General features: G+C 35.3%; 1 protein-coding gene across 9 annotated transcripts in view; it reads left to right on the plus strand.

Moving 5' to 3' along the window:
- The first annotated feature begins 2,454 nt into the window (after positions 1 to 2,454).
- The window catches only part of LOC105230517 (serine/threonine-protein kinase N), a 47,084-nt gene continuing 32,583 nt past the window's right edge, over positions 2,455 to 16,955 (plus strand). For 2 of the 9 annotated variants that reach the window (XM_049453365.1, XM_049453368.1), the window contains exon 1: positions 10,765 to 11,277. Coding sequence is in view for 1 of the 9 variants with exons in the window: in XM_049453369.1 (XP_049309326.1) it covers positions 3,075 to 3,143 (69 nt within the window). In the remaining 8 variants the exon portion in view is untranslated. Of the gene's footprint in view, positions 3,144 to 10,380; positions 10,598 to 10,764; positions 11,278 to 11,342; positions 11,477 to 16,955 lie in introns of those variants that run through there. The other 7 variants (XM_049453369.1, XM_049453367.1, XM_049453370.1 and 4 more) reach the window with 7 other exon arrangements.

Consider the following 16,955-nt stretch of genomic DNA (forward strand, 5'->3'; position numbering starts at 1 on the left):
GATGGAACGATTATCTGTATGAGATATACGACGGCATTGATATTGTTCAGGGAGTTAAAAGACAGCGGCTATGTTGGCTAGGTCATATTGTCCGAATGGTATTCGACGCTCCTACCCGCCGGGGGATGCAGAGGAAGACCTCCAAGTTTAGGAAGACTGCAACTTTAAACACATTTTATTCGAAACTGTCCCTTTCAAAACGATGTCCAAGATTTTTCAGGAAATTTACTGATTTGACTTCTCTATGTCTGGAACTAACCATATCGCCAAATTTCAGTTTTTACTATTTAAAAAAAATCGTACACAAATGTTCTACTATTTTGCCAGACATTGGCGATTTAGATCAAATATTCATCAAACTAGTCCTGAAATATACAGTATTTCCACCAAAAGTAGTAGTAGTTGGTTTATTTTGACAAAAGACTGGTCATTAAAATCATGTTATGACTGACATTGAAAATAGAATTTGAAGAGGCTTCAGCGTAACTGCTTGCCTGATTTTCATTAATTCCCATAAGAATTGCAATGTTATTATTAGTAGTTGAGAACGAATCGCTCAACTATTACAAAAAAGAACACGTTAATTTATCTGCAGTCATCTATACAACTTATGTATATACATGAGTATGTACTCCAGCTCTACTGTTTCGCTTGAAACAACTGAATTACGAGTATGCGAGTGCATTAACGTTGGGCAACATTTTCCCATCCATATTGACCAACATTCTACTCTGTTTACCTATTCTCCTCCTAAAAGATCCCATCACATGTAACAATGCTCATCAAACGCTTGAGGCGTCTCAAAAAACCAGTGCTCGTCTCATATAAACGTTGCAACACAACCCACAACCGGTGGAAGATACGAATATAAAGAAACAACAATAACAACGGCAACATACAATGTGAAATCAGTAAACAAAAACTTAATTTATGCAACATTATATGATTACTTGTATACTGTTACCGTTACGTTAACGTTCTCTACTAACTCACTGTTACGGTTAGAGTTAGTGCGGACAGGTTGCTGTTAACAGTTTCGGACGACTTTTGTCGTTGTTTATTTGTTGTTGGGAAAATTTGTGGCACTTTTCGAGATTATAAAATTGTATACCCTTCGCTCGAAATGGACTACAGACTATTCCATAAAAATGTGGAGTGAAAACTCGTAAGCCAATGGCTTTTGTAATATTTTTCTTTGTCATTTTCTGTTTTTTTTTTGTCTAAGCTTCAATGGGTATTAACTATTGTTGCAGACTGTTATGGAATTTGCATATGAATTAGTAGTGTGTTTTTAGTATTTTTAGTTTGATTTCATTTCGCCAAGTAAATTATAATAAACAAAGTTATAAGAGGAACCTTTGTTGTAGCATAATGTAAAATCCGCCAAAATGTTCGCTTGGGCTTTACAAAGATATTTCGATTGAAACTTAACTTGAAATAAAAAACTAGGCACAAAATATCCTTTTGTCCCCTAAAAACTGATCGTTTATCGGTACGGCCGATATCGGTCAACTAAGGGATATAGTAGCTGCCATACAAACTGACCGATCAAAACCAAGTCCTTGTGTGGAAAACTTTTTTATTTAACAAGCTGCCTTCACAAAACTTGGCATGGATTATTGCCCAAGTCAACGGTACATTTTCCGAAGGAATTGTTCAGATCGGATAACTATGGCAATACAAACTGACCGATCAAAATCAAGATAATGATCTTTTTATATCCTTTTATGCTATAAGAAATACGCTTGTGAAGGATATTAGAGCATATGTGAACATTTTTTCTTGTTTTTTTATCATTGAAATTCAGCTTAATAATCATTTTTATTTACTTACTAAAATACAATTTTTCTGTTTTCTTTCAGGTTTGTATTTTGGTGTTCTCAAGAGATGAAAAATGTGACAAAATGTACTAACAACCTTCTGGGACCAACTATGATTCTCAGCCGTATAATACTTCGAGAGTGTAATGACTTGCATGGATTCTTTCCTCACACTTGTGTTAATATTAGACTCCATATGTAAAAAGAAAATCTTATTTTTAATATGACAAAAATTATAGATATTATTAGGTGTATAGTATTCAATACGCTCGATATTTGTCGCGTTTGATTTTTATTATAATTTTTCTATTTTAATCACGTCCACATGTTCGCCTTTCCAATGTGTCTTTTTTCTTGTTATTATTTGTATTTGTTTTCTTGTTTTTCGGCTGGTGAATTCGCCAATTTGTCCGCGAAGTGCGCGTATAGCTTTAAGACTCAATGTCGCCCGAAAATTTTTCCTACCAAATCGACACTTTACGAACGTCAATAGATTTGTTTATGTTTTATTTTCCTTAATTTCGCCTTTTCTGCGCTGTTAAATTCGTCAATTGGGTTTTTCTCAATATTTTTGTATTTTTTTGTTTTTTTCTTTCAATATGTTGTTCGTACTTTCGCCACTGAATTTCAATATTTCAGTACATTCGAGTATTATTTTGGGCGTCTACCCACGCCATTATTACAATTTGCGCTTCGTAAGCGTTTTCACACTTCGTTTTGTGTACTTTTTCGAAGCTGGCGGAATCATTGTTGCGCGTAATTTGCCATTTAGTATTTGCTTTGGACAATTCTTATTACAACTTTATGGTCAAATCAAAATAATGAAGCGTTCAAATACGTCATTTGTTGTAGTTTTACCTCTTAGCACGTACGTTACTGTACAGTTTGTCAATTTGTGGCGACAACAACACTTGCGATTGGCGAAAATTCGTGTTGCGGAAGACTTTGAAAAACCTCAAGTGGTCAGTGTATTTAATTTACGCACAAACATACTAGTGTATATGTACATAGAAATGTGAGAAGTTAAAAAAATTACTATCAGTGCTGGAAAGTTAAGTCAAATTATATTTTTATATTTAAAATTGTTTATTTCGTTTAGAAAATGTAAGGAAATTTACTAACCAAAAATAAAAATATAAAAAATCCTCAAAAGCTACAGTTGAACCATACAATTATGTCCAAAGTGCTGTGTTTATTACGTTTAAAGCTAAAAATAATTTTTACAATACCAATTGCTGTGATTAAGTTTGAATTATGACGTCCATTACAATGAATATGGTTTTCTTAAAGGATTTACGAACGCGCATCAGAGGATATATACACGTACGTACAGATATTAGTTCCACTACCACTACTATTTTTAGGTTATTTCGTATGTGTATGAATATATCAAAAAAAATTTTTACAGCATTTTCGAAACTTGCTCAAATTTTTGCTTGCTCACACATTTTTTTGGAACAATTCTTTGTGAGGCACCAATATATCTCTAATACTGGAAGGAGTGTTGGATTTGTGAAAATGCGATTTGTATAGGCATTAGGAGTAAAGCCTCCTCTCAGGCAATACTGTGTTAAGATAAAATGACAATATGACACAAGACATTAAAAATCCGAATTTAAGGCAGGTATAGTTTGATTGTCCCTTAGTTTCGATATTCTTGATCAAGGTCTCCATATTTGAGTTATGCGAGAGTGAGTTTCCTTCCAAACCGTTGACAGATTCTAAGAGTATCTCTTTCATGGTACGAATATGCGCGAAGGTGTCATGTCGCCTGTGGACAGTTATCGCAATACATAATATTAACGATGAACCGCGACGGGAGAGTACCAAGTTTAAATAATTTTGAAGTTTTTTGATAACTTCCGGTTGTCCTATTTAAGTGCAATTAGTAAGTCTCATGGTGAGCATTCACACTTGGAACTCGACTTTCCTAAGATACCGAACTTTTTCTGTAATAAAATGAATAGGAAACCTGTTTGGTTTAATTATGCTTTTTTTCATAGTCCAAATTGTGCAATAATAATAACGGTCACACGTAATATGGTGCCACAGCTGTTATTGCAACCGTGTACAAAAACATGTGTCCAGACACATGTTGCATTGTGGACTGCCACATCCGTAAATGTTGTTTTTGTTACCCATCGTAAAAAGTGAAAAACAATATTTCGTTTTATTGCTGTCATTTTCTTTGCAAACATAAAAAAATGTTTTACACTTTAAAAAGTTTGAACAGAAATATTTCTATATGTACCTACTATTACCATAGCAGTCGAAAAAGTATTTTCGTATTTTGTCAATAGATGTCGTTGCAGTCGCATATCTCCAGTACTACCAATTACATACATTGTGAGATTGTATGTAATTTATAAATTTTAAATGAATACATGTAACGAATCATTCTCATTTAAAAATGTTTATACCGTTACATGCAAACATTTCCGTTGCACGGGCGCACCACTAATTGGAGCAGAAGCTCAGTGAAGCCCCAAGCGAAGGTGTAAATGTCAGTTATTTGTAACGCCAATGTAAAAATGAACCACCCTAACGCATATGCACAAATTCATACATACCTATTCACATTTCCAGACACGTGTTTAATCAACATTTCGCTTCAAAAAAGTCTTAACTTCTGGAATAAGCAATTGTAGAAAAATTAATACGAAAGTAACAAGCAAAATGTTGAAAAAATTACTTGAATGCATGTACACACATACATATGAATGGGCTCGTACATTGTACAAGTATGTTTGTGTTGAGGAAAAACGCGCACTGCATCAGGCACGCTTTCGTGTGTGTGTGTGTGTCATCATCGCATTTGCATAAGTGTCTGCGCATGAGTGGGAATTTATCACAACACTTCCTCCAAAAGCTGATAGAGGGCAATACAGAGCTGCATTCATGTACCCCATGAATGTGCATATGTACGTATGTGTGTATGTTTGTATATACAGAGTGTTTGAGTCATGTAATGCGGATGGTAAACAGTGGAAGCTATAAAAGTGGCAGCCCCATCGGGGAGCTTAGAAGCACTGCGCCAACATCACTAGTTTACAATGTGTAAATATGTGAATGCAATGGTATTAGGGTTGTACTTTTTTGTTGACATAATTGAACTGTACATATAATAAAGTAGACGTTGCAAATAGTGCATTAAAAAATAATTGAATTAACAACAACAAGTTGCTACAGCGTATTATAGTTTTGTTCACTTAACGGTTGTACGTATCGCCAAAAACTAAGCGAGATAGATATAGGGTTGGAAATGAACAGGATGACGAGAAAAGTTGAAATCCGGTTAACTGTCTGTCTGTCCGTCTGTCCATGCAAGCTGTAACTTGTGTAAACATTGAGATATCATGATGAAATTTGGTATGCAGATTTCTTAGTACAAAAAAAGTTCGAGTTCGTAAATGGGCGTAATCGGACCACTGCCACGCCCACAAATCGCCATTAATTGAGAACATGTAAAGTGCCGTAACTAAATACTAAATTAAGGCATAAAGCTTTAATTTGGTACAAATGATCCCAGTAGCAATGGGCACCTATGGGCAATTTTTTTTGAAAAAGTGGGAGTTGCCAGGCCCTCCAACAAGTTTAATCTACATATCTCCTAAACCACTTAAGCTACAATAACCAAATTTGCTTATAACAAATCTTATAAGAATTTCTACCGACAGTGTGAAAATGGATGAAATCGGAGGATAACCCCGCTCACTCCCTATATAACGGTACTGTTAAAGCAACTAAAAGCGCGATTAATCATTAACTAAATACGCTAGAGACATTAAATTTTACTACCGCGATGGTATAAGCGAGTTTTATGGGAGCCGGTGTGAAAAGTAGACGAAATCCCATATCTCGTGATCCGACCAACCGATTTAGTACGAGGCCTTTCTCTTACTTTCTTATGTTACAGTGTGAAAATGGGAAAAAATGGATAACAACCACGCCTACTTCCCATGTAGCACAATTTTAAATTCTACTTGATTCTTTTCAAGACCTTATGTACCGAATATTTGTACCCCAGTAGCTATAGTTGACTTTTGTTAGAAAATGTCAGTCAATGTGTAATATATATAACTGAAATTAAGGGATAATTTTTCTCTTACAATGGTATGTTTGTATGTCAAAAATGGGTTGAATCGGACCAATAATTTCCTTAGCCTCCCATATCGATATACTTAATGTAAAGAATTTCCAACTTCCGGTTGACTTTGTAGCGCACATATCGGCCAATATGTGAGTTATCCCAATGAAAATAAGAGAGCGTATTTTATTCATAACAGTGCATCTTTTTGCATAAAATAGACGAATTTGAGCGAAAACTTGGCCTAGCCCCTATATAACTAATATCAAGATTTTCGAACATCCGGCTGACTTTATTCTATATGATTGGTTTTATACCTTAAAGTAGCTAAAGCTAGGGAGCTTTGAAGTTTCAAGAGTATAAAATGTTCGGTTGCACCCGAACTTAGCCCTTCCTTACTTGTTATTGATCGAAATTTGGTTCATGTTTTGCGAAAAGCTTAACATTTAAGGATTACCCTATCATAAGTATGTATGTGTGGAAAAGTACATACATATTAAAAGTGCCATATGTAATTTCGCAGTGTTTTCAACTATTGTTACATGCAATAATCGAGCTACTGCAATTTCGTTCATAGTCTTACTTATCGTCTTTTGCTTTTGCCTTTCTTCTATGATAATTACGATTCTGTTTGTGTGCGGGCTTTTAGTTGGGCGAATAATGATCATAATTATTTGGTTTATGGGAGATTTTACTGATGATTTCAGGAAAAATATATATAATAGCATATTCTCAGAAGCAATTGACATGCTAAACTTTGATTAAATTAGTCACTTGCCATTTCGTAATGTGAATGTACATTCACAGACACATACTAAAAATACCATATGTGTCCGTCCGAGTATGTGGGTTCACACATTTTAATTTAATTTTCCCAAACTTATATATCTTTAATAATTTCCTATTTCCTATATAATTCCATTACAACTTTGATGTTGTTGTAAATGAACTGAATAACAATTAGTTTTGCTTAGATTACAATGAATTGGGTGCAGTGCAAGCCATCACCAGCAGTTTTCCCTTGCAAGTGCAGTCATTGTTGACAAATTCAGACTAAAGTACCTCCGCACAAACATACATACATATATACGCGGAGTAATCCCATTACAAACAAATTTTCACTTAAATATAAGCATATTTACCTCTCTAATAAGAGCACCGACTGCACTGCTGTCGTTGTGGCGTCTCGGCTCATATTTCTTGCTGCCTCTTGTTTTCATTCATCTGTTTTGGTGCATCGAAATTAACCTAAATTGTGACAGCAGCAATTGCACCACGACGGGTAAATATTAAATTTCTCACTACAACGTTAAACACTCTTTTGTTTCGTCTCTTAAAGCTTGGCTGATTGATTGCTTAAGACGCAGTTGTAGACTAGAAGATTACATACTTATGCGTTTAACCCAATTGAAGCACTCGCTTAATTTGCAAGTGTGCAGGTGCATTACTCTAGTACAGGGTGATACAAAAGCATTATTTTCCAATGTAGACAAATTACCGTGCCGCGATGGAAGAGTTTGGAACAGTACAACATTGAAGTACTTAAACTTCGAAATCGTTGAACTTAAAGAAGTTACGAAGAATTGTTGAAGTAGCTTGTGGTCGCCTAAATATATTTATGAATCTGGGAAGTGTTGTAGTTTACTTTCAATATGGCATCTTCACGTATTTGAACACAAAATTTTTTTATCACCTTCAAAATAGGATTCCGAGGCAAGTAAGCATACTAAAGCTTAATTAAGTTTTAAGTGTCAGTATGTTTGTGTTATCGGTGCGAAATTGAGCTTCGAATAAAAAGCCAACATTAAATTTTGTTTTAAAATTCGTAAAACTTTTACCGAAACGTTTCAATTGATAAAACAAGTTTATGGCGATCATTGCCTATCCCGTAGCAGAGGGCACGAGTGGTTTCAACGAAGGGCGATTATTTGACCAAAAATCACATTTTAACCATTGCTGGCTGAATGGCTATTCCCCGTATTCACCTGATTTGACACCTTCTTCCTTTCGGGAAAAATGCATTTGCACATGAAAGGAAAGCGTTATGTAGACGTAGAGGCCATTCAAAATGCTTGTACTGGTGTACGAACTAAAACACACGTTCGACATGCTTTTGGACCGTGCAAAAGGCTATATTTTGAATAAAATAAATTGATTTTGCCGAAAAAGCCATTTGCTCTGTTTTTTTTAAGACCTATTTACTTTGGAACACACCTTGTAGACCGAACACAGTCTGTCTGCTTTTTTTTGGATAATGATTTTAAAATAATTATAATATTAGTACAAAGCTTACAATTTTTCTATGAGTTTTACTGAACCTCTGTTTTGCTTTCACATAGTTACTTCGATCAAAATTCGTACCAAAACTTTTTATGCATCCATTGATACGTTGAACCTCTAATGAGCTTATTTATTGATTATCCAACTGATTCTTATCCTGAACTAGTATATCAATGGTATTAATTTGTATAAAAACTAACCAAGAATTCATCGGTTTACTCAGTAGCTTCCACTAACCAAACTTTAATCACTCTAGTAAGCACGCCTGATGACCAGAGCAAGGAAGCGTATTTATGCGGAATGTTGTTTATTTATATAAATATATATAATATATATATATATGTATGTATATATAAATTTACAGCCGTGTTCATTAAAATAGCAGTTTTAGTGGGTTCTAAGTAGAAAACAAAACATAATCAAGTTGCCAATGCAATAACATTTAAAAGTCATTTTTCCCGGAAATAGAAAAATATGTGGTTAACAATTAAAATTGCATATTGTTAATGTTTTCGTATGACTAATAATTGGTTATAAAGCGTTTATTTCTGTTATATATCCATACACTGACGTTCTATAGTCTATTTGATCCTGACAACCATTGCTGGGGATTTGAGCCCATGGCTCCTTGACAACTAGCAAAACTTTTGTTCTACTTGATGGATTTGCTGTTGCTGTAGCTCGTATAATATATCCCCTTAAATTTTCAATTGACTTCAGGTCCAGTGATTGCGCTGGTTAAGACATTACATAGATCCTTTCTGAAACAAACCACTCATTTGTTAGTGTGTTCGTATGTTATCCTGCCCAAACGTCTTTTTAAGAAGCATTTCCCAGCTGGCAAATGGTAGCATAAGATCCTTGAATATACTTATACTGCACTATCTATGATGCCATTGATCAGATCTGATGCCGTGGTACGAAAATCAATACCGACCATATTATGTGCTCGCTAGTGGACGGAAGCAAATGTGCTTTCATCATGAAATGACCTTTTGCGAACTTTGTTCTTGTAGACACATCTTTTTTCGTCTAAAGAGGTATTTTCCGGGGATGCTTCAAATGGTTTTCAAATAGTCTTCCTCATTGCATATCATTATGGTGCTGTATCCCCCACATAGATTCGATTCCATGTAGGTTCTGTCGTGTTTCCTTAGCTTCCCTACCAATTCATGCTTCTTGATGGAACAAGGTGTTATTCGAACCAATAAAAGGGAAAAGCGCTGGGATTTCATAAAACTTTTATCAAAAAATATTTAAATTCCTTAAATATATGTACTTGCTTATCGTAACTATCTTTTCATAATGATTTATCGCCCTCTTAACGGCCTTGTTTTTGTAGAAATTACAAAGATGAGTCATAGGAAAGACCGCGTAGGCAAAAGCAATATGATTTTTTCCGTTCTATATTTTGAAGTGTCAATTCTACCAAAATAATCCCGCTTGCTGACTTGGCAAGTCAGTTTATGTTAGAAAAAATCTTGAAATATAGCAATGCGTTGCACTACTATTTTTATGAACATTACTGTATATAAGCTGCCTGTGTGGTTATGAAAGTATCCTGCTAAGTGGGTGGTTTTTTGCACTGATTGTGTCAGTTTGCGTTTTCCTCATATGACGACTTTCACCCAGCTCACTGGCATAAAGGCAATGTTCCCCACAAGAAAAGAATGGCTTAGCTGAGCTGTGAATCCAAAGTGTAGTGTATCTCCTCGAACTCATTCACAAAAATCAGTTGTATTAATTTATCACTAATTGTTATGATTGGAATGATTTTACAACTTACAATTAAAAATTCCAAAAACCGAACAAAGTTTTTGGGTTGTAACTAACAAACGATGACTTCCCTTAAATATTCTATACTCAACAATATTAGTTTTTTTCTGACATTGAGAAGAGGTTTCTGCTCTGTTAATTTATGTCGCCGATGTATTGCTGGAATCCTACATCTTAGTCCTATTAGATGAGAATTGGGAAGGGATCCTGCCTTCGCCTACTTTGCCGTTAATTTTCCTGCAGGGCAGAGACAAGTATTCCACTTATGAATGTGCCAGTGTGTGCACATTTATAAATTCTCCTTTTCCTACACATTAACGAGAAGGTGTTTGCCTGCCGCTAATGGCGATTTCATATTCTTTACGTGCGAACTAACGGCAGTTAGAATGTCGTTCAAAGGAAACGATTGACACAGCGCGCACAGTCATATGGAGATTCACTGGCATATCGGACGTATCGCCGCACTTCGCGTCGTCAGAAGTATCATTTGATACCTGTCAGCGGGCAAAAGTCAACAAATACTACTACAAATACCATTTTAGACAGCAATGGCAGGCTTAATTAATAAGCAAATAAAAATATATCAAACTTAATGCGAGTTAAATTATTTGTGCTGCCGGAAAGTGCGAAAAAGGTGAATATTTTCACTTGTGTTGTTGTTGGCGCCGCCAGTGTATGCCTGCTGACGGCAAATAGAGCACTTGATTTGTTTGCTATTTTTGTTGCGTTGCCTTATCGCTTCACCATTGCTTATACATACATACATATATACCTACATATATGGATAGTAAATGAAATATTTACCCAAACGCGATTACAATAAATGAAAATATTGTGCAAGTGGAAGAATATGAATAAACGAAAAAACACATTGAACAGTGGAAAAACAAAAATGCAAAATATTATCGCAAACGTTTGAAGTGAACAAAATACACCGACTGGCGCAAGACGGTGATGAGACGCTGCGAGAGAGGAGGCTTTTCGCGCTTCGTAATCTGAATATTACGATTACGATAACGATTTTTTGCTTGCGGTTTGTCGGTCGCCGCGTTTTGGTTAATTGAATTTGCTGCGCCTACACTATCGAGCGAGAATTGTGGTAATACGGACACGCCGCTAAACAGAATCTCGTAGTGTCGCCGCGTAGTGCCAAGTGTTGTTTACTACTTTGACAGTTGGCTAGTGGCATCGTGGCGTCCAGTTTTCAGTGTGTAACCGGCAGGCGCAGGTGAAGCGGTTCGCAGTGGTTTCGTCGGCCTCTCGCTCTTGGACGTGTCGCGATCGCTAGTGATAAGCGCAAATACAGTGATAAATGTAATTAAATAGAATAATAAGAAATTTATAGATAGTTCGGGTGCCTTTCTTTGTGTCGGTGGCAGTGAAACTAATTAAGCAATTGTGTATAATTCAACGTAATAGTGCTTTTTAAAACAGTTATGTGTAAAATATCACTACCGGCTCAATAATTAGTTGCCTGCGACCTGCTAACGGTCCATGCGCACACATAGAGCGTGTGTGTGCTTTAATTATGTCAAGTTTTCATTGATTATTTTATAAATACACATTTTAGTCGATGTTTTATAAATAACTGTAACCAACAACAACACACTTGAGCACAAAACGCAAAAACTGCTAACTTGCTAAGAGCTTGCTGCCAACAAATCTTGCTTCCGCCCTTGTTGGCGTCCCTTCCGGCTTTGCCTGCAGAGCCAAGTGCTGAATGGGGCGATGCGATGGCGTGAGTGTGCATAAAATGTTTGTGAGTACGCCTGACAGGCCACTGAAGCCACGTCCGTCCAGCGCCCACCGCCTCTCCGCCATCCACACCCTGTTGAGTCGACCTGCTGTCCTTTGCTTTAAATTACTGTCGGAAATTTAATTGTTGAGCCCATGAAGATGACGCTGATGCCGGGTTGCCTGCATTATCAGTCGCCTTTGATGTGAGAAATCGAATGTTGTCGGGAAAGTGTTGTGGGCGCGTTGCCCGATTGTAGATGAAAATAGTGCGCAAACACATACATACATACCTTAATAATCATCGAAATATAATTAAATTGGAAATGAAAAAATAAGCTGATTTTGTATGTGTGTATATGCGAATTCCTTTGTCAGTGGCAGAGTGTCAGAGTTAAAGACATGAGTAACACTTTTTCATGTTGTTTCGCTTTATGAGCGTTTCGTAGTCGAAAGTGATAAATAGTGACAAGCTTTATCGGCTATAGATAAACTTGGGTGTGTGTTCAAGTACAAGCATACATATTTGAATAAGCACTAATTTATTTGTATACAGCTACATAAATATCTTGTGACAATTGCTTTATTTGTGTACTGAGTACCGTTACTGATGAATATGCAACAAGTGGCTGAATTTCTAAACGCACTCTACCAAATAATTAGTTTAACAGGCTCGTGAGTAAATTTTTGGCGGAATAATAATAAACATGAATTATTTCTGTTGATCGGTTCTGGCCGTTTTTTTCGATTGCTTGCTTCAATGTCATCAGTTGTTGACAGTCTCCTTTACCATTCGCTTCAGAAAGAATCGGAAATGTTAATTCGATCCATTACAAACATTCAAAATCGTTTGAAGATGAATATTAAGTTCTTTAGCGATGTCATGGCTGCTTATGTGACGATCCTGGTCAATCTTTTCCATAATTTCATCGACTTTTTCAACGATAGGTCGACCAGAGCGAGGTGCATCTTTCACATCGAAAAACGGAAACGGGCGAACCATTGTGCTACACGAACTGATACAGCATCGTCTCCGTAAACTTCACAAATTTCATTGGTGGCTTGCGTGGCATTCTTCCCTTTTTTATACAATATTCTTCATTAATTTCACTCATTTTTGAACAGCTGTAACTTTTTTTGAACTTCCCCGAATTTATTTATTTTTTGGTTAAATGAAGCTTAAAATTAACCATATTTCTAGACAAAATACGAAAAGCCGACTGCACGATATATTATTTTATGTTCTCCCACGTTTTCTTCTGGGTGTCACAAACTTCGTGGCAAACTTAATATATCCTGTTTAGGGTATAAAAACATAAGAAAATAATTTACGACATACATACATAGCAATATACATTGTACTTGAAATATCTCACACAAAACCGTATCTTATCGGACGCGCCTTTCCGGGGGAATGTTGCCGTTCGTGTTTCTGTTTTATTATTATTTATTTTGTCCGACATTTTCAAGGGAATTAGTTTGCATGAAGAATTAGTTGTATGACTCACTGCAACTATTGTTGCCATAAATAGAAAAATTGTGCTATTTGTTCGCTTAAATTACTTAAAAATACAATGATGTATTGTATTATTTCTGACAAAAAGGAAATTTTTAAATGTTTTCATTGGGGATATTTTTGTATCATGTGTTGCTTGCCTTACTTTCTTCAGCCATAGTTAACCAGTTGTGCTGACAAAAGCTGCGAAATATTTTAATTAATCATTAATTAAAACCAATTGAGTCTACCTTTTTCGCGGAAGGTATATTTACACACACATGGAAAGATACAAACCTTAATAAACATACATAAATAAGCATTCATACCAGGTATCTATGTATGTATGTATGTGCGAATTTTTACACATAAATACCATTGAACTCGCCTCAATTCGCCGAGATGAAATTTGTGCGCACCCAGCAACAACAACGATTCAGCAATTTAAAATGTCAAGAGATCCGAGTTAATTAATTCGAAAAGCCAAATTAAAAATGAAGAACAATAGAGTGAGAAAAAACGCAAAAAACACGACAAAATAGAAGAGAAATTTCGAATAGTTTAGAAAGTGAAATCAAAATCAAAAGAATGCTAATAAAAATGCGCACGTAGACCTACTTACATACATACGTACATACACGTGCACAGGTATTCATATTAAAATGAAATTGCGTTGATAGTGACGCCGCACGAATGTCATAGAAAGGGAAACGCAACAATAATTGAAATGAAGTTTTAGCGCCATAAATTGAGAGTGAAAAGGTTCCATTTATAAATCGAAGCATTGTGCACAAATGTTGACAGCGCATGTTTACAGTTACATACATGCAAACATATGTACATATGTACATTCTGTATGTATATATATTTACATATGTTCAGAGGGACACAGAGGTAAACGTGTTAACCGAGGTTTTACACGATTCACTGGGCGACCGTTTGCTTCCATGCAAAACTAAGGTGGCACACCTGTCAACATGTACATATGTATGCAGTGTCGAATAATGAGGATGACATGTGCCTCAGGGGTGTAAATCATGTTTAGAATGGCGAAATATCTGCATTAGAAAGTTATTGTTTGCCTCAAATTAGAAATAGACAGAATGGAAAACCCCAAAAAGCGAAATTCAGAGGTGAAAAAAGTATTGAGCGGTCCGAAACGCTCTTTGATGAAACAATATATAAAATTATTTGGTTTTTCATTAAACTTTTGGTTGTAAATATATTTAAATGTAGGTGAAATCTAGCATTTTAATACTATAAATCTTGTTTTTCGAAAATGAAAGTCAATTCCAAGACCACACATGGCAGTAGTTGCGATATTCTATTCGAGAAAGAGTTTATTTTACTTTTAGAAATGCGTAAATGTCTGCTTATTTGTTGTAGATTTTTTTTTTACGAATTCCAAAGAAAAATCGTTTTTGCTATTTTCTTTATCCATATACAACATTTCTAACAACAAACGTTGTTTTTGATAAGATAGCAGGTTCACCAGATAACAGACCCTTATTGACTTAAAAAACGTAACTCAAGTCGCTCCGACTTAGCAGCCGCAGTAAATGCCACTTCTGCCATGATATGCTATTAGATTTGGAAAAAATGTTCTCATTTGTCTCTTGTTGTAAAATTAGCACTCTAAATTTACATTCGTATAGGCTGTGCATTGCAATGTTTTAAGCGGCTGAGAAAGCTTTAGAAAATGTTCCACTTTGGGCGTTCCCACAAAGCAAATTGCAGCTCAGTGCTTTATTTTAGCAAAATAGCGTTGCCAAGCACATTATTAACGGCGCAGGGTTTGGGGGGAAACACCAAACGTTTGCTGAGGTGCGCGTCAAATAAGTAGTCTGACACCTGTTTCATGGTGTGGTGTCAAGTTCAACTTGAATGGAGTGCAAGGCAACTCATTTAATGAATTTCACTCACAATTCGGTTTATCTGCTTGCTAATTGTGTAAGTAGAAGTACTTCGCATTGCTACCACGCGCAGATTTCCATTTCCATTTCATACTGTTAGGCCCCGGAGTAAGCACTCATATGTCTCGAGCAGGGTTTGTGGCTGAAACACACTTAAACTTGCATTCATTGCCTCGTCGCTTCGTTTGTTTTTGCATTCGTTAACTTCTTCATACTTTTTCACAGGAGTATGCTTATTTTAATTCTACTTCTCAGCAATATTTTAATTTACACTCATTGTTTTCTTCAGTTCAAGTTCTTGCAATTTACATCATATATGTATGTTTACATATTTACATAAATGACAACGAAAGGGTTGCCACACCTTATCACAAAACAAACTACAAATAGTCCTATTGTATGAAGTGCATCTTTGGACTTTTGTTTGCATTCAACGGAAAACGTTTTGTTTCTCCAAGGCCCTATGTTTGTAAAAACAACCTTTAGGTGAAATTAAGGTCTGCTTAATATTGTAAAAGAGATCTTGTATCCCGATATATATGCTCTAGTGATCCAATAACGACGGTTCTAACAAATAAGCAGTTTCTCGAGGAAGGATGTATGCAACGTTTCAGATCAATATCTCAAAAACTTAGAAACATACAGACGGACCTTGTTAAATCAGCTCAAGTCGTCATGTTGATCATTCACATACATACATATATACATATGTATTTATAGTCTCCGACGTTCTGTTCCGGTTATTATAAACTTCGTGGCAACTTTATACACTCAGCGCACCCTAATGTTCTGGTATAAGTATACAGTATACTCTCGAAAAGTAAATCGATTGGTATTTTGGGTAATTTACTTTTTCGAATAATTTACTTTTCCAAATATATACATAAATTATCTGTTTTTATAATATTAAATGCATTTTTAAACTTAAAAAATTCATTCATTTATTTGCTTCAATAAAACATATGGATTTACATGAAAAACATATGTATTTATTATGAAGAGAAAAAATTTTGAATATTCTTTTGTTTTTTTAGTTGCAATATATTTTCTGACCATTTACATATGTACATATCTCAAAGTTTATTTACTAAACAGACGCGATAAACAAGAGAGTAAGTGTTTTTGCAACATCGTAAAAAATGCTGCTTGCTTCGTTTCGAATTTTTTATCACACTCTCTGAAAAGTAAATTAAAAAATTTACTTTTTCGAGGTGCATGTGTAATCTTAAAGGTGATTTACTTTTCCGCGATTATTTACTTTCTGAGAATTTACTTTTCGAGAGTATACTGTACTGTATTATACTTAGGTGCATACATAAGTTCGAATTAATGTTGCAAATAGTAGCAAAAAGCAATATTGCGGAGTACAACAAACTCATTAAAGTATAGGAACTAAAGAAAGCAACAGAAATAGCAAAACAAACAAGAGATGTATACAAACGTGCTTGGCAAATGCCCACAGTACACTAAGTGACAATTGGAAGTTGACCCAGTTTTTATCTGCAATGCCAAGTGTTTTTTACTAAAGGTAGCTCATCTTTAGTGGATTATATTCTAAATAGTCTAAATACACATTTCGTGAATACTGTAAGCACTGTAATAAGAATCTATCTACGGAATTATGGTTGGAGTTGGTAACAGAGTTGAAGGTTGATAAGTTGTTCCATTGGCTTGTTGCTTTTATGTCAAATATTAAGTCTAATTTTAATATTCTTAATAGCTTTTTTACCTTAAAAAGTTATTGAACTTTTGTCAACAATAAATAAAGGCAAAATCTGTGTGAACCTGAATAACTTTTGAGCTAGGCGACTTTTCATTTTCACTATACAATAATTTGCTCAAGTGTATTA

This window comes from Bactrocera dorsalis, chromosome 3 (genome assembly GCF_023373825.1).
Source record: "Bactrocera dorsalis isolate Fly_Bdor chromosome 3, ASM2337382v1, whole genome shotgun sequence".
NCBI classification, from domain to species: domain Eukaryota; kingdom Metazoa; phylum Arthropoda; class Insecta; order Diptera; family Tephritidae; genus Bactrocera; species Bactrocera dorsalis.